At 39.5% G+C, this 26559-nt stretch overlaps 2 protein-coding genes and 1 long non-coding RNA gene across 8 annotated transcripts; all 3 read right to left on the bottom strand.

Annotated features, from left to right (window-relative positions):
• Nucleotides 1–1993: 1993 nt before the first annotated feature.
• LOC116262445 (uncharacterized) lies at nt 1994–8777 on the bottom strand. Of its 2 annotated transcripts, none has more exons than XR_004174473.2 (8): nt 8405–8777; nt 8128–8249; nt 7824–7915; nt 5840–5882; nt 5672–5728; nt 5526–5574; nt 2463–4538; nt 1994–2216 (listed from the first exon to the last, which is right to left on the bottom strand). XR_004174473.2 is itself a non-coding variant. In XM_031641840.2 (8 exons), the coding sequence occupies exons 2-8, from the start codon at nt 8227–8229 to the stop codon at nt 2088–2090; spliced, it is 2226 nt and encodes a 741-aa protein (XP_031497700.1). In that variant the 5' UTR covers nt 8230–8249; nt 8405–8776; the 3' UTR covers nt 1994–2087. The 2 variants fall into 2 exon arrangements, 1 of the variants encoding a protein (XP_031497700.1); XM_031641840.2 differs by having other exon boundaries at nt 2785–4538; nt 8405–8776.
• Nucleotides 8778–14130: 5353 nt separating this feature from the next.
• LOC116262380 (uncharacterized) lies at nt 14131–19846 on the bottom strand. 4 transcript variants are annotated; one of them, XM_031641696.2, is made up of 3 exons: nt 19442–19846; nt 17103–18981; nt 14131–14354 (listed from the first exon to the last, which is right to left on the bottom strand). In XM_031641696.2, exon 2 carries the CDS (start codon nt 18857–18859, stop codon nt 17138–17140), a length of 1722 nt encoding a protein of 573 aa, XP_031497556.1. In that variant the 5' UTR covers nt 18860–18981; nt 19442–19846; the 3' UTR covers nt 14131–14354; nt 17103–17137. The 4 variants fall into 4 exon arrangements, with proteins under 4 accessions (XP_031497556.1, XP_031497555.1, XP_049936081.1 ...); XM_031641695.2 differs by lacking the exon at nt 14131–14354 and adding an exon at nt 14361–16179; XM_050080124.1 differs by lacking the exon at nt 14131–14354 and adding an exon at nt 14361–14861.
• A 3414-nt stretch (nt 19847–23260) lies between these two features.
• On the bottom strand, nt 23261–24799 carry LOC116263086 (uncharacterized). 2 transcript variants are annotated; one of them, XR_004174561.2, is made up of 4 exons: nt 24688–24799; nt 24243–24446; nt 23875–24163; nt 23261–23773 (listed from the first exon to the last, which is right to left on the bottom strand). It is a non-coding gene; the product is annotated as an uncharacterized LOC116263086 (long non-coding RNA). The 2 variants fall into 2 exon arrangements; XR_004174560.2 differs by having other exon boundaries at nt 23261–24163.
• Between the last annotated feature and the right edge of the window lie 1760 nt (nt 24800–26559).

Here is a 26559-nt window from a genome sequence, read left to right as displayed (position 1 = left end):
GACGAATTTCAAGCTCTTTGCAAGAATAAAACATGGTCTCTTGTGTCTCGCACCTCAGACATGAATGTTGTGGGATGCAAATGGGTGTACTGCATCAAACGCAGGTCAGATGGCACTCTTGAACGACACAAAGCTAGACTTGTCGCAAAAGGGTTTCACCAAGAAGAAGGAGTCGACTTCTTTGAAACTTTCAGCCCTGTCGTCAAACCAGGTACTATTAGAACCATGATCTCACTTGCTTTACGGGGGAATTGGATAATTAGACAACTTGATGTCCATAATGCGTTCCTTAATGAAACCTTATCTGAGGAAGTGTATATGGCTCAACCGCCCGGCTTCATCGACCACCAATTTCCATCACACGTCTGCCACCTTTATAAGGCCCTATATGGGCTAAAGCAAGCCCCTCGAGCCTGGTTTTAACGTTTGAGTCAAAGCCTCTTTCATTTTGGATTCACGAGCTCTAAAACTGATCCTTCTTTATTTATCATGCATAGTGGTGAAAATATCGTTTATATTCTCGTCTATGTTGACGACATTCTTGTCACCGGCAATTCTCAAAGTCTTACTATCAAGATTATTAAGCTTCTTGGTGAGCAGTTTGCCTTAAGGGATCTTGGGAGGCTTTATTTTTTCCTTGGAGTGGAAGTTCTTTATAATTCTCAAGGTGCTATCATCTCTCAACGGAAGTACATCATGGAGCTTCTAAAAGGCAAAAATGCATGAGTGCAAACCATCCACCACTCCAATGTCATCCTCCTCTAAATTACACATTGGAGACGACATTGATTTCGAGGACCCTACCTTGCATAAGAGCATTGTGGGTGGTTTACAATACCTATCTCTCACAAGACCAGACGTCGCTTTCGGCATCCGCTTTCGGCATCAATAAAGTGTGCCAATTCATGCACAAGCCCTCCATAGCTCACTGGACAATGGTTAAAAGAATCCTAAGGTATTTGAAATATACTATTCAGTATGGATTGGTGTTCAAAGCATCCAAAGACACTAGCATTAATGTCTACATAGATGCTGATTGGGCTGGGTCTCCTGATGACCGAAAATCCACCTCAGGGTATGCAGTTTATATTGGCCCTAACCTTGTTTCATGGAGTTCAAGGAAACAACATATTGTCTCCCGCTCAAGCACTAAGGCCGAATACAAAGGAGTAGCAAATGCCGCAGCAAAGCTAACCTGGATTCAGTCTCTCTTAAGTGAGATGAAAGTTAGTATTATCAACACACTAGTCATTTGGTGTGACAATATCAACGCTAACTACCTTGTAGCTCATCCCACGTTTCACTCCAGAAGCAAACACATTGAAGTCTCCAGAAACAAACACATTGAAGTCGACGTTCACTATGTACGCGACAAAGTTTTTAAAGGTTTGCTCAAAGTTCAGCATCTCTCATCAAAGGACCAAATTGCTGATGGCCTAACCAAGCTCATTGCTGTCACACAGTTTAATTATTTCCGTGTCAAGCTCAACATCAGAAGCATATAGTTGCACTTGAGAACGTGCAGTTGGTTGATGGTTACATCAGCTCCACCAAATGTGGAACCACGTTAGCATGTAATCCATCCTCAACTGAAAGGGTAAACCTTATCAAGTGAAAAGGTTATCCCCATCCATTGTAAAGCAACAGAGTATATAAAAGGAAAGCAAGAACCACGGTAGTGTGTGTGTCGGTGTCCCTGCATCGTGGATGTAGCCTTAACAGGTGAACCACGTTAAATCTTCTGAATACTCTTTCATTCCTTTCATAAGTTCGAGGCAGCCTCATCGCCTATTAACTCCACCCAGTGCAATTTGGCTTTAAGCGTCCGATAAACAAGAGTTTGAAAACTATTTGCATTCCAAAATTTCTCCTCTGCAAAATTGGAAGTTTTTTCCCATGATCTATAGAGAAGAGCCGCCAAAGATTATAATAGAACATGATCCGTCCATGGATAAAAATAAGTATGCAACAAAAAAGAAAAACTGACAAAATGTAGGTGTACTCAAGAAACTGCTCAAGATAATAGATCAGTTCGTGAAGGTTGCTTACAAATATCTACAATCAAAATGGAAAATGTTGTAGCCATACTACTCTTGTGCCTCTTGGCTGGTCGGCCACCTGAATGGTGAACCAGATGGAGCAACAAGAGCAAGGGACTGCATCACCCTTATTTTCCTCGCTCTTTGATCTGAGATACCTTCTGAAGGATCCTCCACCTGATTGGAATGTTAAAGGATTTCAAATTTAGTGCAGACAAAAACCAAGATTGATAACAATGAAACTCAGCAGCCAAGTACCACACAACTGTTGGGCATGTCAATCAGTCTCTGGCTCAACCTAGTCCATAAGTTCAATAACTTGAGCCAAAAGAGACAAGCACTGGGGCCAAGAAATCTAACAGAATTGCAATGTACTATGTCATCCCAAGTGATTAATATTGCAGCAGTGACATGAGGAAGCACCTAAAGAACCAGAAAGGAAGACTTGCTCATCCTTCTGAATGACAGGAGCACCAGATTATAAGGAGCTTTTGTTTGAACAAGCCAAAGCAGGGTCAACAGCCGATTGAATTGAAGAGAGTTCAACAGAACTTTTTTCTCCTTTTCAAGAACCAATTAAAGTTGTGAAATGCAGTTAGCTGAAACTGATGTCAGTCGTTGCTTAGAAAAGGTTCACATATGAAGCCTAAATAAACCCAAAAAAGCAGCAAAGTAAAATGGCCATTTAATTTTGGTTGATTCTCGGCTTTCTTAAAGAATATGGCATATTCAGGTCAAGACTTACTGGAACTGAAATATCCATGCCATTCGGAACTGAATTGGATGTATCTTGCTTCCGCTTCCTGCCACGGACAGATTTCTTCTTCTCAGTGGATGTTTCTTGCTTCTGCTTCCTGCTACTGGATGCTTCTTGTTTCTGCTTCTTGTTTACAGGTGTTTTAACTTCAGTGGATTTTTCTGTGTTTTGAGCCTCTTGCTTCTGCTTCTCCTCCAGAGGTGATTCACCAGATGCATCTCGTTTCTTCCTTCTATTAACAGATGTTTTCACCTCATTTTTACCTCCACTAGATGCTTCTTTCTTCTGCTTCTTGCCAACAGATGTTTTATCTTCAGTGGCCTTTTCAGCATTTTGAGCTTCTTGCATCTGATTTCCATTCACAGTTGCTTCACCAGATGCATCTGGTTTCTTCTTTCTGTTAACAGATGTCTTAGATTCACTTTTACCCGGATTGGATGCTTCTTTCTTCTTCTTGCCAAGAGGTGTTTTAGCTTCATTTTTTCCTGTACTGGATGCTTCTTGCTTCTGCTTCCTGCTACTGGATGCTTTGGGGTTCTGCTTCTTGGCAACAGGTGTTTTAGCTTCATCCTTTTTGGTATTCCATACCTCTTGTTTCTTGTTCTTATTACTGAATGCTTGTCTAGTCTGCTTCTTCTCAACCGGCCTCTTAGCTTGATTGTTTTCTGCACTGGAGGCATCCTGCTTCTGCTTCCTGCTACTGGACTTCTTTTCAACAGGCATTTCATCTTCATTTGTTTCTGTACTGGATGCTTCTTGCTTCTGCTTTCTGCTACTGGATGCTCCTCGTTTCTGCTTCTTGTCAACAGGAGTTTCAGGTTCATTCTGCTTCGTGCTACTAGACTTCTCCTTCTTTTCAACATGTGTTTTAGCTTCATTTTTTTCTGCACTGGATGCTTCTTGCTTCTGCTTCCTGCTACTGGATGCTTTGGGGTTCTGCTTCTTGGCAACAGGTGTTTTAGCTTCATCCTTTTTGGTATTCCATACCTCTTGTTTCTCGTTCTTATTAATGAATGCTTGTCTAGTCTGCTTCTTCTCAACCGGCCTCTTAGCTTGATTGTTTTCTGCACTGGAGGCATCCTGCTTCTTCTTCCTGGTACTGGACTTCTTTTCAACTGGCATGTTAGCTTCATTTTTTTCTGTACTGGATGCTTCTTGCTTCTGCTTTCTGCTACTGGATGCACCTCGTTTCTGCTTCTTGTCAACAGGTGTTTCAGGTTCATTCTGCTTCGTGCTACTAGACTTATCCTTCTTTTCAACATGTGCTTTAGCTTCATTTTTTTCTGCACTGGATGCTTCTTGCTTCTGCTTTCTGCTACCGGATGCTCCCCGTTCCTGCTTCTTGCCAACAGGTGTTTCAGATTCATGCTGTTCAGCATTCAACACATCTTGTTCCTGCTTCCTGTTATTAGATGCTTTTCTAGTCTGCTTGTTAACTGGTCTTTTAGATTCATTCTTCCCTATATTCGACACATTCTGCCGCAGCTTCCTACCACCAGGCTCCTGAGTCTTTTCAACAGGTACTGTAGCTTCTTTTTTTTCTGTACTGAATGCCTCTTCCTTCTGCTTCCTGTTACTGTTTGGTTCTTGCTTCTGTTCGCCAATGGATGTCTGTAGCTTCCGCTCCTTCCTAACGGGTGTTCTAGGTTCAGTTTTCTCTGCATTGGATGCTTCTCGTTTCCTCTTCCTACTAATGAATGCTTTTGGATTCTGCTTCTTGTCATTAGGTGTCTTAGCTTCATCTTAGGAATATACATTTTCATTAGGGCTAAGATTAATCATCTTTAACCATGACTAAGAAAAGAGTCCACAATTTTGTCCAACATGGAAAGAGCCTCATAGTGCAAAACCTGACAGTTGAACCCAACCTTAACGAGTAACAAAATGCGTGATACGCTTTCCACTGTTTACGTTTGAAGTCAAAATGGGCAGAGCATGTAACAAAATATCATTCTTCTTTGTTTTTATCAGGTTAAAAAAAAATAAAGCATAAGATATAATAGAAAATATATGAAAATTTGAGCTTACTACTATTCTTTTTTTTACAAAAATGTTTGTCAAAATTAAAAAAATGAAAAACTTAAAAGATATTCAAAAGCTTTTTTCTTAAAAAACGGAAAAAGCGCAATTGCAATATTTTAATTTTGGCAGATCTTTTCAAAATTTTGCCATTTTCTCTTTTTCTTTTACATCTTCTATTTCTTGTGTTATTTTTTCAAAAACTGATATTCGTAATACTTGTGCAGAGTATAAGCCATGCAGAAAGGAAAAGGGAAAAACAAATGAAAAAAGCGGAGAGAACACAGCCATATGGAGTGAATTCAAGAACATGTCACAAACACTTGGCAAACAAAATTTTTAAGGAATATGAAAGCATAAATCCTTGGAAACTAGGAAACATGGAAAGCTTCTATTGACAGAGCAATCACAAGTTTCGAAATACAGTCACAACAATGTAAACTTACAACAAAGCTAAAGAATGTCATAATATTTTAGGAAGTCATCTCTATGAATTTATGAATCATGCCAGTTCTCCATAATGGTAGGTCAACTAATAGGTTAAACAAATCCTGAGCCACATATGGAAGAAGGAAAGGACGATTCCGCAGATTATGAGCTAAACTACCAGAACATCCTGCTCGCTGCTTGGTTCATGAACCAAAGTCATATATCACAATATTAAGATACTATAGCAAACAAAATATGCTATTGGATGGCAACTAATAAACCTTTTAATTTGGAAGAATTTGCCATCTGCGTTTTTATGAGATTAAGTTCCTGCAGAAAAATTGAAAAATTTTCACTGTTTGAAATCTGATACAGGTTAATGGAAGCACATAAAATCATTTTTGAAGTGCCCAGAGGATCATATTACTTGCTCCATGAACTTCTGGAAGGTCACTTTTCGATCACCATTATTCTGCTCAATGATCTAAACAAGGTGAAAGATAAATATCAGGTTGCAAGAGCAAGAGAATATAAAAGATGGTACAACTTATTGAGTAAAAGAACAAAGGAGAGGCTGAAAAGTTCAAGGGCCTACACTGTTTAACTCAGACTGATCCATCATTGGGTCCACATATAAACTGCAGGAAGCATAAGTTATCAACAGATAATAATAAGTTATCAACAGCCACAACAACTGAAAATCAGACCACACCAATCCCACCAGAACATGGAGAAATGAACGAAACTCAAGCAGACATGGTAAAAAGTAACAAAAATTGCAGATTATTTCCATATTTGTGAGCCCAATTCAGCATGGCAGAAGACACATATTCAGTGTCATGATATCTAGGTAAGGATGGTGCAAATGAAAACCGCACTAAATGAGTAGGAATTTTCTCATCAATAAAAACGGATACTTATACAAGTGAAATCCTTTCATCAAGTTCAAGTGATTCTTATAAATTCCTAGGTTTGGTTCGCAGTATCAGAAGTTAGAACACATAATATCCTCCACATATTGAAACTATCCAGTCTCAAGCCAAACTATGCATTGAAAAGATGGTCAAACCACAAAATTTATTAGCCCTTTGTCTAATGGCATATTTGAAAGTAAGAAAATTGCTCCTAGGAAAATTTTTTCAGCTAGAAAACTCCTTTATTTGCATGGCAAGAGAAATTTGTACCTCTGTTGAATAGAAATGAAAAAAATGCATCACAAGAAATTCAGAAATAATCTGAAAGTTTTGTTTTGTTGCAACACTACGGTTAGCTTTTGAAAACAGAATAAACCAAAAAAGACCCCGGGCATTTATCAAGCCCCAACACATATATAGTTTGATTTACATGGTTGATTCATTCCAAGCCTGCCAATGCATCATGGAGTTTAGCCACTATAACTATAAGCATTAAAGAGCAAGAACAGTAAAGACCAATTATCATTACACAATAACGATATCTTCGTGTCCAGCAATCCTTTAGTTTCATCAATCATGAACAATAACAAACATGATCAACGTGACAATTACATAGAGTAAATATGATACAGGACTTGGAGAGAAACACTAAGATGATGACTTGCATATTTACAGAACTCGTTCTGGAGAAAATTAACGAGGACAATGTTGAAATTTTCCAGAATGTTTGGTTTTCTCAGAAAAATATTATCAGAAACCTGGCCCAAAATTTAATAATATTCAACAGATGAATAAGACATGCAAGTTTTCAATAATAAAATGAAATATCAACTGAATAACTCATGATGAGCTATTTTAACAGCACTATCAAGCTGGCTAAGGAGGTGAGACTTAAGGCGTTCAAGTTCAGGGAGGTCTTAGTTCAATGTTCTTTGTATATCTCATGACATAAACTGGTAGCCGCGTCCTTATCAAAAGAAGAAAATATCATGATAAAGCAAATTACTTTCAGAATAGGCAACATTTCGGAAAACATCAAAATTTATTTCTTTAAAATTGGGAACTATGTCACCTCAACAAGAACTCGCAATCAATTAATAAGATTTTAAAACATAACTATTTGAGATTTTGGTCCACAACAAATAGGCCTTGTTTGGAAAGTGGAAGAAGTCAGAGAAATCAGAGGGAGGCGATACTTTTCACAACCCAGGAGAAAATCACTTACTTTTTGAAATAGGCATGGAAGAATGGCAAACTTGAGCAAAGGGTCAGGGCTAAAAATTCCAGAGCTCCCTTGTCCTCGGTTGCTTCACAAGGAAGGGATAAATGCCAATTCCGCTCTGCGAAAGCTTACCATTCTCTTGGAAAAAGAATCACATCCAGTTACTTCTCAGAGGCGCTTGTTCCCGAGAGACACAGTGAATTCAAAAGAAAGTACAAACAAATTCCCCGGGAAACATAAAATGCCCCATTTCAAAAAAAATATTCGAACTTCCTTTAAATCATATCTCCTACTTCCTCCCAAATCATTCCTATAATTAATGATCAATTTCATTAATTTAGTATCATTTTAAATATTTTAAAGGACTTGATTCCATGAATGGCCATATTCATGACCTGCTCTACTGATTGGAAGTCAATCATACAAACAAGGGAAGAACTTACTGTTGATTGCTTCCATATACACGTGCAAGAACCGCTCCATCAAATCTTTTATTGATTGCATTCTTTGCACCTGGTGGATTCTCATGCACAATCTTCACATACAATACCGCAGTAATCATTAGAATGTCAACATAACACCCAAGATTTCCATGAGAGGGAGAGAGACTGCATGTGCGCTCTGTGTGAATCTATTTACTGATTTCATGAGTAACTAATAACAACCATTATTCTTTTTCTTTTTTCTTTTTGGACAAATTATGCATTTACAACTATGGAAAAGAGTCGTAACTCGTAAGTAACTAACCTGAGCAGGCCACCATAGCCCTTCCCGAATCTTCACCCACATCATCTGTCCCAAACCCCACGGCACCGCATCATTGTTAGTCTTAACCATATCAAGGCCCATCCTCACTCTTCTCAATCACTCTGAATAAAAAAACCCACACTGAACACAATGATATTGCTCAAAAGAGAAGATCATCAAGAAAACTGACATAAATCCATTCACGTAACAGACACCAAATTGAAACCAGCAGCAGAAGAAGCGGTTTGAAAGATAAACGAAGAGCTAAGGAACACACCGTTTGATCCATGACTTCTGAATAAACAGGAAAAGGAAATGGGGAACCGGAATTCAACTTCCATTGTGGTGGATACAGTGATTGAGGGCAATCAAAAATCAGAAACAGTACAGCGTGAGGACGTAGGAGATGTGACTGCTCAGTGGTCTCAAGGCACGCAGTAGCGGGAAGCCTGTGTTACTGATACGGCCAGAATGGCAGCCGTCCATCTCGAAAACCACGGTTTGCCTCGAAGCTCTACCCCTGTTATTTTGGGGAACCAACGTTCTTCGGTACTCGAGGGAGGGAGCCAGCCGGTCGAGATGGAGACTCGTCGCGGCCCAACTTAAGAATAAGAGTCTGAACGAAGTCGAGCTGCAGCTCGAGGGACGATGACACCATCAGAAAGCGGAATGAACTCGGACGCCGTTTCTCCTCTTTGTTAATTAATGTGAAATTAACACATTCACGATGATTCACACGTTGTTACTTGTTAATATCGGTATCATGCCGAATGGGTTTGATCACCGATATGTAACGCCACACACGAGCCGCCGATTCGAGCTACAGCTGAGTCAACTCAAACAGTTCAAATCGAGCTCGATGTCAAGTCCAGTTTCATAGAATACGCTTGCGCTTAACGCTGGGCATGGGGTCGGGCCGGGTCAACCCATGGCTCAACTAACTTGGGCTCGGGTTGAGACCTCTTGTCATAGTTTAAGTTCTGTTTGTTTAGTTATCGGGCCGAGCCCAACCGTCAACTTTATATTTGTTGGGTACTTGTTCAATGTTTACTCTCATTTGAAACCCATAATGTTTTATTTTTTAATATTTCAAAAACACTTGATGACATATCAAGAGTTTTTAACAAAATCATCAGTGTATGAGAATTTCTAAAAGAGTCTTAGCGATACACAAAGAGTTTTTAAAGGAGCCATTTGGGATGTGCCTAAAGTTTGTGTGTGTGTATATATAAAGAGAGAGAAAAAAATTTATATGTGGAGATGAATTTTATATAGAGTTAGGCCCCTAATACCCGAGTGAGCAGAGCTCGACAAGCTTTTATATGGAACCGGTCTGAATGTCTAATAGTCAACCCAAGCCCGGCCCATCACGAGCCGAGTACCCAACTACTCATCGGGTACCCGAACCATTGCCCACCCATTGAGCTCAACTCGGCTATACAATGCCGAGCTCGAGCTCAAACTAGTTTAACTCATTTATGTTAACATGTCTTGTTTATTTTAACTTGTTTAGCTAGTCAATTCTTTTAATTTGTTAACTCTTTTAACTAATTTTATTATGATGAACTGTTTTATGTAATTGAGCCAAGAGGAGTTTAAACAAGTCGAGTTCTTATAAATTGAATTGAGCTTGTTTAACATTTTAGGTATAAATTTAAACTTGAGTCAGCTTTGTCAAGCAAATTCAAGCCTCGAGTTCGTTTATCTATGGCAAATAAATAGTGGCAGAGTCGAAAATTTGGTTAAAGGGGCACTAATCTAAAACTTCTATGTTTGGAGCGGCACCAATACATATAAACCGTCTAATATTTGAAGACAATCACATAAAAATAAAAAATAAAGGCATTTTGTGGGATTGGTGTAGGCAAACCAAATGACATGTAGCTCTACCGCTGCATGTAGACCGAAACGTGCCCGCGCCACAACTTCATAGTTCATACATACTTATCAAGCAAATCCGCATATGTGGCATGAACTCGTTTTATCTCATTTACTTACAGGAAATCATCCGGCTGCTTCCGAATTACAGCAGACAGATGAACGAAAGTGAGAACTTGCGACCAGACTGTTGTGTGAATGATGAAACTAGAGAGGGGTGATTGAGTATTGGTTCATGAAAATTATCATAATTTTCTATAGCTTAGACATCCACAGCTTTATGCACTGCACATGACATGGCAAACAAAGCACATTATAATATTTCCCACATTGTAACCTCTCGAGAGAACATAAATGATATTCTTCTTATAAGTTATAACGACTCAATTCACTCTTGGGCTTAGGCTCCCAGTTTGGCGGATCCCAACTCACCACCTAACAGTTTCGATTTCATTGCAAAAAGGACTAGCAACTAAGACAACTAACTACTTTAACAACTTCATTTATAATATTGCAGGACTAAATTTTTTGGGTATTATAATCCACCTCCCTCAAAGCATATGGACATAAGGTCTGATTACTGATGTGTTTTGATACTACTATAACAACCCAACTCACTCTCAGGTTTAGTCTTCTAGCTTGGTGAATCCCAACCAGCCCCTTAACAGTTTCGGTTCTATCCCAAAAAATGTTAGGAACCAAAACAACTAACCACTTTAACAAATTTCTTTTATTAACCCTTAAGGTCCCTTACAATTTTCAATACAAAACTAAATTGTTTGGGTGTTACTAAGCAGTACCATATCAATACATAAACTTGGCATAAACAACCAGCATACAACACTTCACATGCGTCAAAATTAAACTAACCGCGTCATATATGAGGCATTTAACAATTCTACATTAAACGGTACTTACCTAATCTAATGAAACTCTTCTCAAATGCTCCACGAAACATGAGAATTCTTGAAGTGCTTCCATTTGTCCTCTAATCAGTACTTACACTATTAATGCACATAAAATAGAATGCATGATCTATGTTGCAACAACAGATAAAGGAAATCAAACTAAATCAGAGAACAAATAAACTAACTAAGGTGTCATGCAACAAGTAAATATTTTGTTCAGCGACATATATCAAAACCATGGATAGGCCTGGACAACGATTCTCATATGGGCCCAACAAGCTCGATTGGATTTTCACTGGGCCCATTAGTAATCGGGCCAGACCGGGCCTGAGGCTTATCAGGTATTGGGGGCTGAACCCATTGGCTGGTAGCAGCCTGATTATATTATTTTTTACAAACAGGGGAAGTTATTTTCAGCCCAGCCCGTTCATTATTCTCATATATAATAGTTTTCAGGGGTGGCCTTTCTCAAGTGGGATGCAGTTGGAAATGAGGTTAGCATGGCTGTGACTGACCTTTTTGTTAGTGGCAAGCTCGTTGAATCCATTAACTGCACCTATATTATGTTACTTCCAAAGTTTATAAGCGCTGATACGATTGAGGACATTCGCCATTTGCAACAGCCTTCAGGAGATTATCTCTAAATCGATGGGTTTGCAGGATGCAAAACATTCTCATGAGAATCATAAATCAGTCACAGGATGCTTTTATTAAAGAGAGGAGAATCTTTGCCCAAGGATTTCAAGCAAGACTGAGCCAAAAGCTAATCTCCCCCATGTTGATTTCTATATCTCTTCTTGTCATTAGTTCCCTTATTTTTGCAGATGACGTTTTGATCCACAGCAGGGCCAGCCATAAGTCACTAGTTGGCATTAAAGCGTTCATCAAAGAGTTGGAGGAAGGTGCAAGTCTTATAGTGAATGAAAACAAATCAAGTTTATATTCTTTCAATGTTGACTCTCAAAGGCTTGATCTTATGTCTAGCATCACAGGATGGAAGACAGACTGTTTGCCTTTCAAGTATTTAGGCGTGCCGATTTTCACTGGCAAATGGTTTGTGTGGCCCTCTCATTAATAAAGTTGACGCTAAACTTGCTAACTGGAATCCGAGCCTGCTTTTTTATGCACTTCGCTTGTGCCTCATGAGATTCAACTTTGCATCACTACTATTTTTTTGGATGAAGGTGTATAAGTCCCAAAGAAAGTCTTGAAGAAGACAGAAGGTTCCATGTGTTAATTTTTGTAGAACTCGAAGACAAGATGGAAAGATCACCCACCTCTTATCTTGGAAGCACATTTGTCGATCCTAGATTGAAGGAGGAGTGGGTATTAAGGCCTTCAGTGAAATAAATAAAAGCCTATTGGCAATGCAGATATGCAAAATTTTTAACCAGACGAAAATTTGGCAAAACTGATATCAAAATCTTATGTTAAAAGTTTATGGAGACAACGAAGAAGCCATGGATAGGCTCATGGGTTTGGAGGAGCCTTAGATAGGGTTGGAGCTAGATAGAGGGTCGTGTTCAATGGAAGACAGGCAGTGGAATGCAGTTCAGGTTTTGGGTTGAAAACTGGCAAAGGACCATCCTTCTGAATGAACTCGGCAGTGACTATTAGAGCCTCTGGTTTCTAAAGAATTTATGTCAGAGAAGCCCATGCCAAATATGTTGTTAACAGCTCAATCCACATGAGCCTGCAAAGGGTGCTTAGTAACATAGGTTTCTCTAAAATGAATGATGCTTTAGTATGGAAGGACACTGCAAGTATGAGCCTCAAGGGTGGTCATATCTAGAGTAAACTCAAGACTACAAGAACAACAGCAGTTTGGAGGGGGGAAAAAAATTTGGTTGCATCATGGGCTGCCTGGACTCTCTTTACTTGGCTTGTGAGGGTCGTATCTGCACTCAAGACAGATTAAAGAAATGGGGCATTTCTTTCGTTAATAAAATCCACCTTCGTTGTATTAAAGAAGAATCAATTTGACATCTAGTTATTTCATGTAAAGTGGCTCACTCCACTTGAGCATGGCTTGCTTCAAAGTTCGGGCACCATCGAGTGCCGAGGAATGATGTAGTTAAAGAATTTGAGCTATGGGGTAAGAAAACAATGGCATTCAAAGTGGCTACAGAAATACTAGAATGTCTCCTTTCATGTAGTTATTTGGAGGCTACAGTGGCTTACGAATTGTGTTGCACATGACAGGATTGAGGCAGGTGTCATGCTTCCTTTCAAGGCACTCATATGGAGGTCATGTACTAAAGTCTACAACAGCCTAAATTTTGACAAGGATGAACGTAATCTGCTAAAAATCTAGCTAAGAACATGGGTTGTCTGCAGGAAAAATGAGGAGCTTGAAGTGGATGCAGATCTAGTTAAAATCATCTCCATCAAAATAAATGATGACAGATAGGTAATGGCAGTGTATTTCAATGTAAATGATGGGTACATGGATAGTAAAGCATTGAGAGATGTGGGTAGAAGGGATTGGTTAGAAATGAGGCTGCTTGCTAACTGGTTGCAGGGTAAGAGATATTCCAGACCAAGAGAATAATAACTAACAATAAGGGCTGGAGCAGGCGCATGAAGGCCTTTCTAAAAGGCAACAGGGAACAACCGACGAGATGACGAGTATTTGCACCTTGTTGGGATCATATCCTCATGACTAATCACCTCCTCACCCTCAATGCTGTGCTTATGATTTGTTGGTATGGTTATAGGGATGGTAAAATCGACACACGTTGAAAGCACTCGTGTGTTTTCCTTTCAACAGACCTTTTGTCATGGCCCTTATTGAGGATATTTGTTTGGCCTGTGCTCTCCCTTTGCTTCTGTTACTGCTAGGGTTTTTGGCAGTTGTGTTGGCTTTGGCCTACGGGTGTTTGATGCTGAAGAACGTCCCCCTTTTGTGATGTACATAATATTTCTTATAATAACCCAAGCATTTTTCCATCGGAACTTGAAGACCTTTTAAGTCCAAACCACTAGCTAATCTCATGCTAATTGCCACGACGCTCAGACATTTTTACACCAGTTAATCCCCGTGTACTTTCATAATAGGCAAGTGTAGCCCAAAATACTTATTCACTAATGTCCATTTGCTTCAAGGAAAGGATGGTCAGGTAGAGATATCTGATCATAAAACTATTCCCCAAAAATTCCATTGGAACAAACTTATATAACATGTACCACAGCTTCGAAGACATGAGTGAGTGGAAAAAAAAAAAAAAAAACTCCGCTACATATTCTGAAGGTACAATGTCATAATCATCCAGGTAAAAAAAAATCATCATTCAGCGGAAACAGACACAGTTCCCTCAGTTTTTACCCCCTCGATGAGCAATTCTAGTGACTATCAGGACCAACAAACCGATAATTCAATTTTCTTTTGTTGTAAAGGCGACATGATGTAGGCTGTTTTTCTCAGGAGCTCCACAACACAACCTATAATAAATTAAAATTGAACATTCAATTTTATTTTGGTCGAAGAAAAAGAATGAACAACAGACAACTCATGCTGAACCAAACGATTCAAAGTCAGTAGACAAATCAGTTAAGAAAGTATGCAGCACAGTTGTCGACAATTTTTGCCATCTACATGCACTTCTAAAAACAAATATTTTTTTTGTGCACAAGGGCTTAAAGATTCTTCGTTGTAATCCTTATCTTAAACGTAAGCTAGAGCTAAATGAGACATTTCATGTGTTACAGGCAGAAGTGTGATGCTTCATTGCTGTGTAGATGTGACCGTTAAGCAATAAGCCTTGGAACCACGGCCTCCACAAACTACAATTGACATTATCTGAAGTACTGCCATAAACGTTTTGCTTAACCAATATGCAGAGTTTGTTGTAATTCATTTAATATTGAGAAGTTCAGATATGATTCTCCCCGGAACATCACTCCAAAGCAAAAATGGGTAGTATGAGCCACCTTGCCTTTTATTGTAACCTGAAATTGTGGACAATAATAGATGCAGCAAGCTATTTTCATAACAAATAATGTGAAGTGACTAGGTATATTAACTAATTGACATAATTTTTAAAGGAAAGAGCTTGACAATGGAAGCCGGCTGTGTAACTATCCAATATGAAGAAGTGCCAAGACAGTCGGTGCTGATTGGATTGCTTTAGTTGACTTGCAAACTAGCATGCCAATTGAACTCTGTGAACATAAAATGAACTTAGGTTTAAATACGCAGGGCAGTTCATCTTTCAGAACAGTTTCACTTTCAACCAGAAACATAATTGATCAGTCTAACATCCAAGTGGTAAAGTTCACCCCCTTTAGTAAATATTACTTAGAAGATGGTGCTTGAGTTGTATGGCCAAAGAAAGAATTTCAAGAACGAACATAAAAAGAGACAAAATGTCCTGGAAAAGAGGACTAGGCAAACAAGTGCTAAACAGACTTGAGCAGATAGAAGGGAAGAAAAGAGCAGTTCAATATCTAAAATTTTACTGCAATAGCCAGAAAGAATTACCTTAAGATAATACTGATGGAAGATGGGAAGCTTGCATGTTATGAACTATGCAACTGAAGCCAAAAGATTGCAATATGATAACAAAGCTGCTATGTTGGTTTCAACCAACCATGGGCATAGAAAACACAATACCCTCCCGTACAATGAAAATTAACTAGAAAAGATCACCACTCCAAGTATACTTTAAATAAAGGAGTGTAGGACAAATTGAGAGCAATGGTTCATAATGATGTACATCCAATTCAAGGAAGCAACAGGTCAACATTTCAATTGAACTAAAAAGTAGGGCATTCTTCTCCAACTAATTCTACATTTTGAGGCAGAGGCATCTACACATTAATAGTGGTCACGTCAATTGCACTAAGTTCATTTGTTATGACGTTCAATCTTGCAAGTTACAAGGTAAGTACAGATTGGGTACTAGCTTAAAATTGACTATCATAAGCTCTAGCATATGCTTGTGCCAAAAAAAAAAAAACCACCAGAAACCCAAGGTTTTTGTGACTTAACCTTGCAAAAGAAGCTACATATAACCAATTCCAGTATTACTGCAGTTCCCTGAAATGTTCCCATTTGCAAATTCATGCAAAATATTACAATTTAACTAATGTATACACCACATAAAGTATACAGATTGCCTGCCATGATTCATACGTACTAGCCATCATTATATTTGATGAGTTCAGGAGAACTCAGTTCATTTTTACTACCACAATCTTCCTGTATTTAGAATTCAGCATGAGATCACTGGTAGAATTTTGCTTCTCAATAGTCAACCTTCAGAACCTAAGGACAACAATTTGAGAAAAGCCTAGGGATTATTAAGAATTCAAAGGATAACTCCAAAAGTAAACATTGTTATAACATGCAAAGCTTTCCTTCTCTCTCAATTTATGAAACAGCCCAAGAGACATGGATCCCTTTTTACAAGAGCAGGCTATGAAGATTTTATTTAAAATGTCAGATCAGATTCAAGCTAAAGAAAACTGAATATAAGAAATAATGTAATTGACTTCCAAATGATTAGTGAACGTATTAAATATGAAAGTTCAGTATATAATTTTACACTTTTTTGTTCCCAATGCACAAATAATCAGGACAAACAGGCATTGACATATGAAAATCAAATGGAAACAAGCACTTTTAATTGTGAAATTGTATGTGTGTGTGCACATGTGTGTATTAGGGACAGTAGAACTATCCAACCTCAGAAGAAATAAGATTACCAACACAGCAAGCTTGATCTATGCTTAGATTCTACAAGGACCACCATGTATGCATTTGTATAGCATGTGTAACAATTTCTGAAACATTACTCTTTGACCTTTTCAAAAAATCGATTAAAAAAACAAGAATGGAAGTAGTAATTCAGGCTCTATAATGCAATGCTGCAATTCATATATCAGTGTCATTGAAGAGTGAAAGTGTCAAACGGTAAATAGGGACACCTAAGAATCACAGAGGATGAGCAATTGCTTACACACTCAAAAGACCCAAGACTAACATCTACAACATTTAATGCATCCTACACACAAATTGCGCAACCATAAAAGGAAAAACAACAAGACGATAATGCAAAAAGAGACTCAATGCAGATGGTATGAATAAAAGCTTGTTAAAGGTTCAAGGATGCTAATTGGTCAAAGTTCAACTGACTGTCTGTTCTTTATCATAGAGGACAACAACATGAGAGAATAGTCATAGCACACCAGATGCATCATTCTTGCTGATGATCTATTTTTACTTAGTCACCCTTCAAGAGACAGTTTGGGATGGCTGCAGGGTCAAGCTCCCAGCAATCTTGAGATAACTCAGGAACATCTTCTGAAATTTTTCTAGCTGGAATTTGGTGTGAGAATTTATGTAGATCTTTCTTGAATAAAGACCAAACAAATGGATCTGAACCAATTTGCACCCTCTGATATACAGACTTGAAACCACTGACCTTAACAAGAGATATAAGTGAAACTCCATGTTCTTCTGTATATTCTTGGAGTATTTCGACAATCTGATATCTTGATGGGTCTTCACTGTCACTAGAATTCCTCTTATCATGGACTGCCCATACCTCATGTCTCCTTGGATAGATTCTTACGTCACCACCTGATGGCAAAGTTTCCCAGTTCATTTTGTGTGAGAAAAGATTTAAAACATTGCTGGTTGTTCCCCCTGTAATCTTGAATTGCCCACAAGAACGTTTGGTACGGGTTATAGATTGCAACCAAGCTATCTGCACTGAAAATGGATAACGTGAAATCACCTTCTGAATTTTAGCATATATTCTAGGCATCCCATCTTCTTCATCATATATTGCCCACACATGCCCTTCTTCAAAGCTGTACTCACTTCTATCATCATCAAAATTATAGAAATCAGAGTCGGGGACATCGATAGCTAAAGAAGTAGCCAGTGGCTCCTCAATTTCCTCAGCACCAACAATATCTTTACATATGCCTTGGATCATTTCATAAACTTCTCCTCCATCAGGGTCATCAGGTATCAAATGATTTGGTTCACCTACCTTCTCATCTGCAGGACTCTTGGAGTTCTTTCGTGACCCAGACCCGGACCCAGATTTTCCAGACCTCGAAGAATTTACCTTACGCACCTTCTGCTCCACATTGTCATTTCTCCTCTTTTGTGTTCGAGCAGTGGTGTTTGCCGGAGTGGTAGTAATTGTGGAATTAACAGGACTGGAAGCTGCACATTTTTCAGTTTTCTGGTTCTCTGAGGCATTCTTGAGGATTTCCAACTTAGCCTTTTTCACCAGCAAATTCCTTGCATTCCCAGATACATTTCTTTGAATTGGTGAACTTTTAGTTGGGCTCAAGGATTCTTCTTCGTGTTGGTTTACATGCTCATTTTGCTTTTCGCTGTTCTTTGACCTTGTAACCCTTGGTTCAGTTGTAAGTGCATGAATCTTCATTCTTTCACCACTCTTTCTGTTGCTTGGCTTCGCCCGTGCAGACTTTTTTTTAGAAAGAGGCCTGTGGGATGAGTCCCCGTTCATGGTAGGAACTGGCAATGGAGTATGGGTTGTCTGAGATGGATCAGAAGCTACTGCTTTTTGCTCGGTTGGTATCTTCTGGGCATCGTTTGACACTTCAGAAGGTGGCAAGCTAGGCAGTGGAGAAGAAAAAAAATGTCTCCAAGGCATGGCCATATTTTGATCCATAATAGGAGCGGGGTAGCCACCAAAGCCTGGAGGCCCCGGACTCTGGCTAAAGGGGCTACAAGGCCAGTAATAATAAGAGTCAGTACCAGGAACTATAGGTGGTGCAGTAGCCATGGCTATGGCACGAAACGGTCTGCGACAAGTCTGGCACCAGATGTCAAGATTCTCATACCTCCTCAGGTACTCGTGCACATAGTGACAGAATGCACACATGGTCCAGAATGTTGGAGACTCCTTATCAGCTACTGGAAGGGCAAGAGTAGTGACACAAAGCCCATCAGAAGATGCCATGGCGTAGTTATATTACTACAGACACAGCGGCTCTTCTTTTCTTTTACTCTTGAGCTAAAGCAGGATGGAGGTTTGGGGCTTCATTTCATGTCCATCTGACATAAAACGCAACCAATCGCCTTCTGCAAGGACATGATTCTATGATGAGGGTTGAACAAAAAAACACATACATATAGATAAAGGCAAATTTTCAATCTTTTCAAACAAAAATAACTGTTGCAAGGAGTATCAGAATCTCTGCGGTCAACACGCTCAAGAAACTAGCTTGCTCTTGCAATGGCGCTTATGCATCTTGGGCAACAAGCCTCATCTGGTGAAGGACCGCACTGCTTATCAGCTGACATCTGATTTGGGTAGAGAAAATCCTAAAATCCCCTAAAATGAGGACTTGCGAAATTCCAAATCTCAGAACGATTCTTCCGTTTTCGGAGAGAAAAGTCGGTTTACAATAAGAGAAAGATAAAAAAAAAACGGGAAAAATGGAGCTACTCCTGATGAAACCAGTCGAAGTCCAGGGTTTTGAAATTCAACTAGATGAAACAGGACAGAGGAAAAAGCTTCTTTGGGAGATAAGGAAATCACCTGAAAGTTTCCTGCTAGCTTTCATGGGCAGGATGTTGCAGCTGAGCAGAAGAATACTGGATTCAGACAGAGAGATCGATCTAGACTTCGGAAAAGCGCAGTAATGGGGAGGAAACTGGAATATGTACCATGTGGGCAAGCTGAGTCTGGTCACTGCACTCGATGCGTTGTCCGGACGTAATGTAATCTAAGGCCGTTTGGCGTCCGCGCGCGTGCGACTGGGTCACCTCACAGGCTGAATCGAAGCCATGGGTGTTACCTTGCAGAACCCAGTCTACGCGCTGTGGTGAGTGACACCATTTCCTCGTTCTGTGTTTAAATCTCCGCCAGATTCTCTTGAATGATGCACCATTCCTTCTCTCCAAGGGTCTTTAGTTCCAAGCAGGGTGCGAGCAGCTCCCACCGAGTAAATGTCATGGCTGTTTCCACTTTCTACTACAGTAGAGTTGGCCCTTGGTTTTACTGCTGTGAAGCATGACCTTAAAGGTTCACCATGTCCACGAGCATGCCTCGGTCAAGTTGGTTATTGTACCGTTAGTCAGATGCCCGCCCACTACTAAAGCTGTCTGATCGATGTTTTGCATTAATAGTTTACAAGAAGATTACCTTATCTGCCCTCCAATAACGTTTCTGGACAAATCTGATCGAAAAGCCATAAATGAAGCATCGATATTTTCAGGACTTGAACAAACTTCTTAACAAACCAGTACCATTTATGCTAGAACCTCGTTTTCTATTAACCCGTGATTGTGTTCAACGTGTCATGTTATCATTTGAGATGTAACTGACAACTTTGTTGTTCTACAAAGCTATCTGCATGAAAACTTTAATATTGTGACTTGCGAAGAATAATAAATCCAACGTTCAATGAATATAGATATATTCCTAACATCTTGTGCAGTCTTTTAGAAACCATCTCATAACTTAAGGCAACCAAGAGTTAGATCTCCACGTGTAGAGAACCAATTGAATTAACCCTCAACATGCTTTAAAGGATTTTCATACATCAGCTTAGGCGTAATATCTATGTATGTGGTGTCTGAATACGTTTATATGTATCTAATAGTAGAAGTAGCGCAAAACTGGCAGTTTCATTCACCAAGTCGGTATAAGTTCAAATTTCAGCAATGACTATTTATGACCGATGTAAAACTGGTAGTTTAAGACATGTCTTGCATGTGTAAAGCATGCCTTGATCTTCACCTGGACACCGGACAGTTATGGCAACAAGTCCTCACGACTGAGCATTCGCATTCTTGCTTCACCATATCAACCTCAAACACATCCACGTACATTCGTCAACTAGAGCGGTCGTCATGTTTGTTGCTGATTGCTGCCCATAAAAATGGCACCCATCGGAATCATTTTGCCAATTCACAATTAGTACTCTACTAGTCCAACCAGGTACGTTATGCCCCTCGAGACTAAATAGACTGGTTTTTGTTTCACCATAATGTCAAATATGTCTATAAATGTACAACGAGTTGACTCGAACTCGTTCGATAATACTCAACTCGAGTGCTTAAGCTCAAATTGAAGCTCAAGTCCATGAATTCGAGTTTGAGCTGTGGGAACTCAGACTTATTTGTACTCGACTTTGACTCGTTTCTTTGTTTACACAAATTTTAGGGTTAAAAGATTTGGTTACTGTTTTGAATCGTTAACAACCTCTCAGAGCTCTCTCGGTCCCTTTGGGTGAGCGAGAGGTGTTAACCCCCACCGCCCAAGCAAGGCCCGAAGGCCCCCCCATTCCCCCTGCCTCCGGGGTCCTGAGCTACGTCGGTGTCAGCGATAGCAACGGTGCACCCGTCAGCTTGGATGCCGCACCCTACCGCCTTAAGACACAGGAACATAGCGCCCACGGGAATCGAACTAGAGACCTGCCTTAATACAGGCCCCTAGCTCGACCAGCTACGCTATGCCCCTTAAGGCAAAGCTCTCTCGGTCCCTTTGAATGGCAGTCTCGGTAGGGCTTTTTGTGGGATGGATATGCAAGCCCAAATGGGCGAATAAAGCGGTGGCAGTTGGTTGGGGTGGAAGGGCGAGGAGAGTCGATCAGGTTGTTGAGTAGTACACTAGGGTTTGATTCGAGCTCGATGGTGAGTTCGGGTTCCTCGATTCCTTAGGGCCATAGTTGTATCAGGGAAGTTAGTTCACTGGTGGTTATGGATTCCGGGTATTTCTCTTGCTTCCATCATGGTTAACTTCTAATGCTTTTTGGATCCTTCATTCTAAGGATTCCTAGTAGCTATTCTTTTCCATAGATGGGATTTTGGTATTTTGAATTAGAAAAAAAAAATAGATAAAATTATTCAAAATTCACATATACACAGTCACACTATAAACGGATTATTTTGAGGCAACATGATTTGCTTAGTCTAAACATTTCCTCCCCCCAACAAACGGACATTGGTCAATCCCAATGTGAAAATATTACGTGATTTGGTGGATCTGGTGGAGGTCTCAAGAATGGCAACTCCTAGTTCTTATATTAGAGCCACTGAATAACTCGATTGCCTATTTAAAAGTAAATGAAGTACTTCAAGTCTTAAATGGACTAAAGTACTTTGTTTGTCAAATCTTTCATTTTTAATGTTACAACCAAGCTATGCTGCAAACCAAAGCTTTTGGAATGTTGAATAGTATGTGGTTACTTTGCCAAATGAAAATGCGAACATGAATGCACTAAAACTAGGTGCCTTATCAATTAGACCTAGAAGAGCTCCAAATCTAGCTAAATGGATTCTGCGTAAGCATAAGGTTAGCAATCCATCCACTGTTCGAAAGCGTAAGCATAAGGTTAGCAATCCATCCACTGTTCGGAAGAGGCTCGATGGACCCCCTATTCCCCCTGCCTCTAAGGTCTTGTGCTGCACAAGGGCTTGGGTGGGTAGTGGGCTGCTTCAACTTGATGGAGCGCACTCCTTAAACAGCCCAATGAAGTAGCACCCACAGAAATTGAGGGGGCAACGCACTGTCTCTGCATCCCCACCCTGACCAGCAATGCTACGGCCCCTGTGGCAGCTAAATGAACTCATCAATAAGATTTAGAGCCAATTTGATTTGCTGCACACGTCCATATCAAAATAAAACTTGCATTTCAGGTTTAAATTCTATGTGCCAACCTTTTTGAACACGTTTAGCATGGTTTAGTATGCTGGCAAATTGTCTAAGGTTATCTGGAGTGTCAGGGTTGAGACCTAATCCAACGTCTTCACCTCAATTCCAACTTCCTTCTTCGGATGTGCACAGATCTCAATTCCAACTTCCTTCTTCGGATGTGCACAGATCTCAATTCCAACTTCCTTCTTCGGATGTGCACAGATGGTGGTACTTAATGTAGAGCCAGGGACATAGCCAAAAAAGTTACGGTTAAGGAACATTAGTTATATAATTTTTAAATTTTAAGGGAGACCTGTATATATAAGGCTGCTTTTGATGCACAGGGATTTCACTATGGAGTGGGTGAACTTTTCCACTTGTGTATGGATTATTCATAGTCCATTAAACATTGAAAAATTTACCCCGCTTTTATGGGTGTATGCAGTGAAAATTCCCCTAGAAAAAGGTTGAACCCTAAGGGGGCATTTGTTTATTTCCCTTTGTTTGGAGGTGAAATTTCACCAGGCAAAAGTTTCCCTGGTAAAAGGTGGAAGAGTTGAAATTTCACCTCACCTGAGAATGAGGTGTGTTTGACAAACCTTTGAAATTTCATTTTATTGGTGTTTGATAGTTAAAAGAGGAGAATGAGAAAAAATAGTTAAATAACTGTTTACAACAATTAAATATAACATAATAAAATTATCAAAGAAACCCGGAGAAATAAAATACCGCACGAATTATCTTGGCCTTTGCGAAATTAACAAAATCACATAACAAATGAGCATAGCGTGCAAAAAAAATGATGACACAATTGTAATGAACATGAAGAGATGTTCACAAGCGCCATAGTCCGATGCAAAGAGGGGCTGTGTGTCTGTGTGCATAGCCCGAGGACGCTGCTCCGTTTGCTCATCTACCTAATCGTTGAACAATGCGCCCCCACTGTTTGATGATATGCCTGAAAAAAAATGGGGTTGCCTGGACTTTGATGATCACTCTTTGCGTTCAGTCTGGGTCTTCAAAAGAGGGCAGCTGACTTGTGCTCGGACATGGAACTTTGGATAGGTTTAAACCATATCAAATCGGTTTACAAGTGTTGTTTCAGCCTGCGCAAAGCCAGAACATTTGAAACTTGGCCTGCAAGTGCATTCACGAATCATTTAAGCTGGTTTGGCAAGTGTCCGTGTTGGCAGCACTTCTCGTCCACAAACAAAATCGTTAAGTACCAAGCTGGAGAAAGTAGTCTCAAAATTTAAATAAGTATTATATATACCAAATACAAACTTTGTTCTTCATGATGGGAAAAGAGGAACCAAAGAAGCAGTACTTACTTCAACTCACTGAGAAGATAGTTGTTGCTTTTGGTATCCTAAGCACAGTTCTAGGAAGACCTACTTGGACATTCAAGAGTTTACATGCTTGTGGAGACTGCCATGCTACATTGAAATTCATATCAGGTTGTGAGATCGGTGTTAGGCAAAATAACATTGCCACCATATTAAAGCTGTGGTTGTTCATGTAGAGGATGTCGGTGATATTTAGTTGTGAATGCTGCAACCTGACCTTTTTATGGGCATGGCCGGTCTAAACATTTTCACTAAGCTAGTTGACGCGGAATTCCTGCAAAAGGAAGAAGGAAAACGTAAATAAAGCAAAAATATGGCAGCGGGTCATGTCATGAGAGGATGTTTGCTTCTACCAGCTTATTTCACTGGACGACTTTGCTGTACCGTTGCGTATAAACATGATTAACCGTTAGTGGCCACTTTCCATGTGGGGAAGCAGAGGCATTTGAAAAGATAATCAAGACTATCTATGAACTTTTTGTCTTTGGCTACCATATGCTGCCACATCAAAGCAACAACGTAGATGCGAAAAGAAGATGTGCGCTCCTCATGAACATCTGAACAAATATTTTCAGCACAACAAAGCAATGGGAAAAAGAGCAAGAAAGTGATTAGCTGCTAGAGGGGGAAAGAAAACGCTGGGGAAACGAACAAGTGAACGAATGGGAGAAAAAACTTCTAACAATAACAGGTGACAAGCAAAAGAGGGAACAATGGAAGGAGGAACAGCAGAAGGGGCAACGAGAGGGGGAGAGAGAGAGAGAGAGAGAGAGACGTAGGTGAAGAATGGAGCGTTACCTGCAACCAGATGTCGCCGAGGTTTTTTCCACTGGCAATGGGAAGAACCAGAGGCAAAGGGGCGCTGCTTCTTGTGCGCAAAGGGAGACTCTGTGCTTTGCTTCTTAAGCTGCAACCGAACGCAGCTGGGAAACTTTACCACGGTAAATTGTCAGACCCCTAGGTCCCACTATTTCCCATAGTAAATTTCAACCAAAAAACTCCTGTAAACTTTTTGGTGATTGTTGGAGGGAGCGAGAGTTTTGTACATGGCTTCTTGTATGTAATAATGAGTGCAAGTATGTAATAATGAGTGCAAGTCAAATAGGGATCTTATTATCAACATATACATTTATGTTCATGTCTAAATATTATATGTACAAGTATGTGTGATAACAAATAGATATAAAATAATAAATAAATACCAGATAATGTTTATGAGATAACAAAAGATTTATAAGATAATGAAATAACGAACAAACAGATGCATTAACATATAAGTATGAAATAATGTTTATGAAATAAATAAAGATTTATGAGATAATACACAGATGTATGAGATAACGCTAAACATAAGTAATAGATAATGTGTATATGATAATAAAATATTTATGAGATAAGAACAGATGTATGAGATGATGCTAAACATAAGTATGAGATAAAGTTTATGAAATAATAAAATAGTTATGAGATGATAAGATAACTTTATAAGCAGGTCAAAAAAAATGAAAATGCTTTTATTGCTTAAAGGGGTATATTAGTCATAATGATATGCATATACAGACTGACAAATTTGACCTTTATCGAATCCCCAAATCTTTTTTTTGCGGTTTTTGTTTTTATCTATACAAAAGTTCCTTTTTGTATTAATCATGGGTTTTTTTTGTCATACTTAAAATGGCATATGAAATTACATACATGGAGGTAGCGTATATAACCAACTTCATGTTGGAGGAGGGGAAATTGATTCCAATTACTCTCCTCTACGTTGTTTCAACTGACAAACAATGCCCCCTTGTCTAAGATAGGTCTTACTCATCCTCCCTTGTCTCTCTTTCTGGCCATTGGGAAAGCATAGCTGAGGACACTGTGTCAAGTTCTCAAAGCGAATCTTATTTTGGTGGTCTTCAGGTAAACTTCATCTCTCTCCCCCTCTTTCTCTTTCTCTCTCTCTCTCTCTCTTTGCTTTCCATCTATCTTTTTCTGTCTTTCTATCCATCATGTCCTCTCACTTGCTCGTTTTGTTCAACGCTCTATTAAAACTAATTCCACCATCATTGTGTAGCTTTCTTCCCCTACTAGGTTTGAACAAAGATCTAGGTCTTCCCTAATAGGTGGCTCCTCAAGAACCGCAGAGGTAAAATCTTAACCACTCCCTCACTCCCTTTCTACCTCTCTCAAACTTGTTTTCTTTGGTCCTCTATTTCTCTCAGCCCATTATTCATTTTGGCAGGGTGGACACAAGAGCATGGTTTGCCCTTGGTTTGAGGTTCTTTACCTGCAGCAATGGAAAAACCCTAGGCTCCAATTCTCTATGTCTCTCGCTCTCCTTTTGGTGTATCTCTTGATGCCATTTGCATCTGTTATTCATCTGATGGCAGGGTTGCTCGAGCTGCTCCTTAGAAGGAAAAACCCTCAACCCCCCATTTTATTTGCCTCTTTTTTTTCGTATATCTTTGTCCCATTCTTTACATTGTTTTGGTGTGGATCCATTTTCATATTAGTAACTTATTTTACCTATCATGTAGAAGTTTTTTACCAGCTCCTTGTTTCTATTTTTGTTGCTTAACCTGTTGGTTTTACCTTGATTTGTATGCTTTGTGTACCTACTCATTCTATTTCTACTCTTTTTATTTTTGTGGTTCATAGTTGTCCATTATGTGGTGTCTTTGT

This window comes from Nymphaea colorata, chromosome 10 (assembly GCF_008831285.2).
Source record: "Nymphaea colorata isolate Beijing-Zhang1983 chromosome 10, ASM883128v2, whole genome shotgun sequence".
Classification (NCBI taxonomy): Eukaryota; Viridiplantae; Streptophyta; class Magnoliopsida; order Nymphaeales; family Nymphaeaceae; genus Nymphaea; species Nymphaea colorata.
The sequence above is the reverse complement of the archived record's forward strand: the minus strand, read 5'-3'. Positions and strand labels throughout refer to the sequence as shown.

Excerpts from the sequence above, each read along its gene's own strand:
- LOC116262445 (XM_031641840.2), bottom strand. The coding sequence starts at position 8,229 with ATGGGCCTTGATATGGTTAAGACTAACAATGATGCGGTGCCGTGGGGT. Across the intron at positions 5,883-7,823 it reads GTATATGGAAGCAATCAACA|TTTATATGTGGACCCAATGA; the intron begins GTAAGTTCTTCC and ends TGCTTCCTGCAG. Across the intron at positions 4,539-5,525 it reads AAATTCTTCCAAATTAAAAG|ATGAAGCTAAGACACCTAAT; the intron begins GTTTATTAGTTG and ends TATATTCCTAAG.
- LOC116262380 (XM_031641696.2), bottom strand. The coding sequence starts at position 18,859 with ATGGCATCTTCTGATGGGCTTTGTGTCACTACTCTTGCCCTTCCAGTA.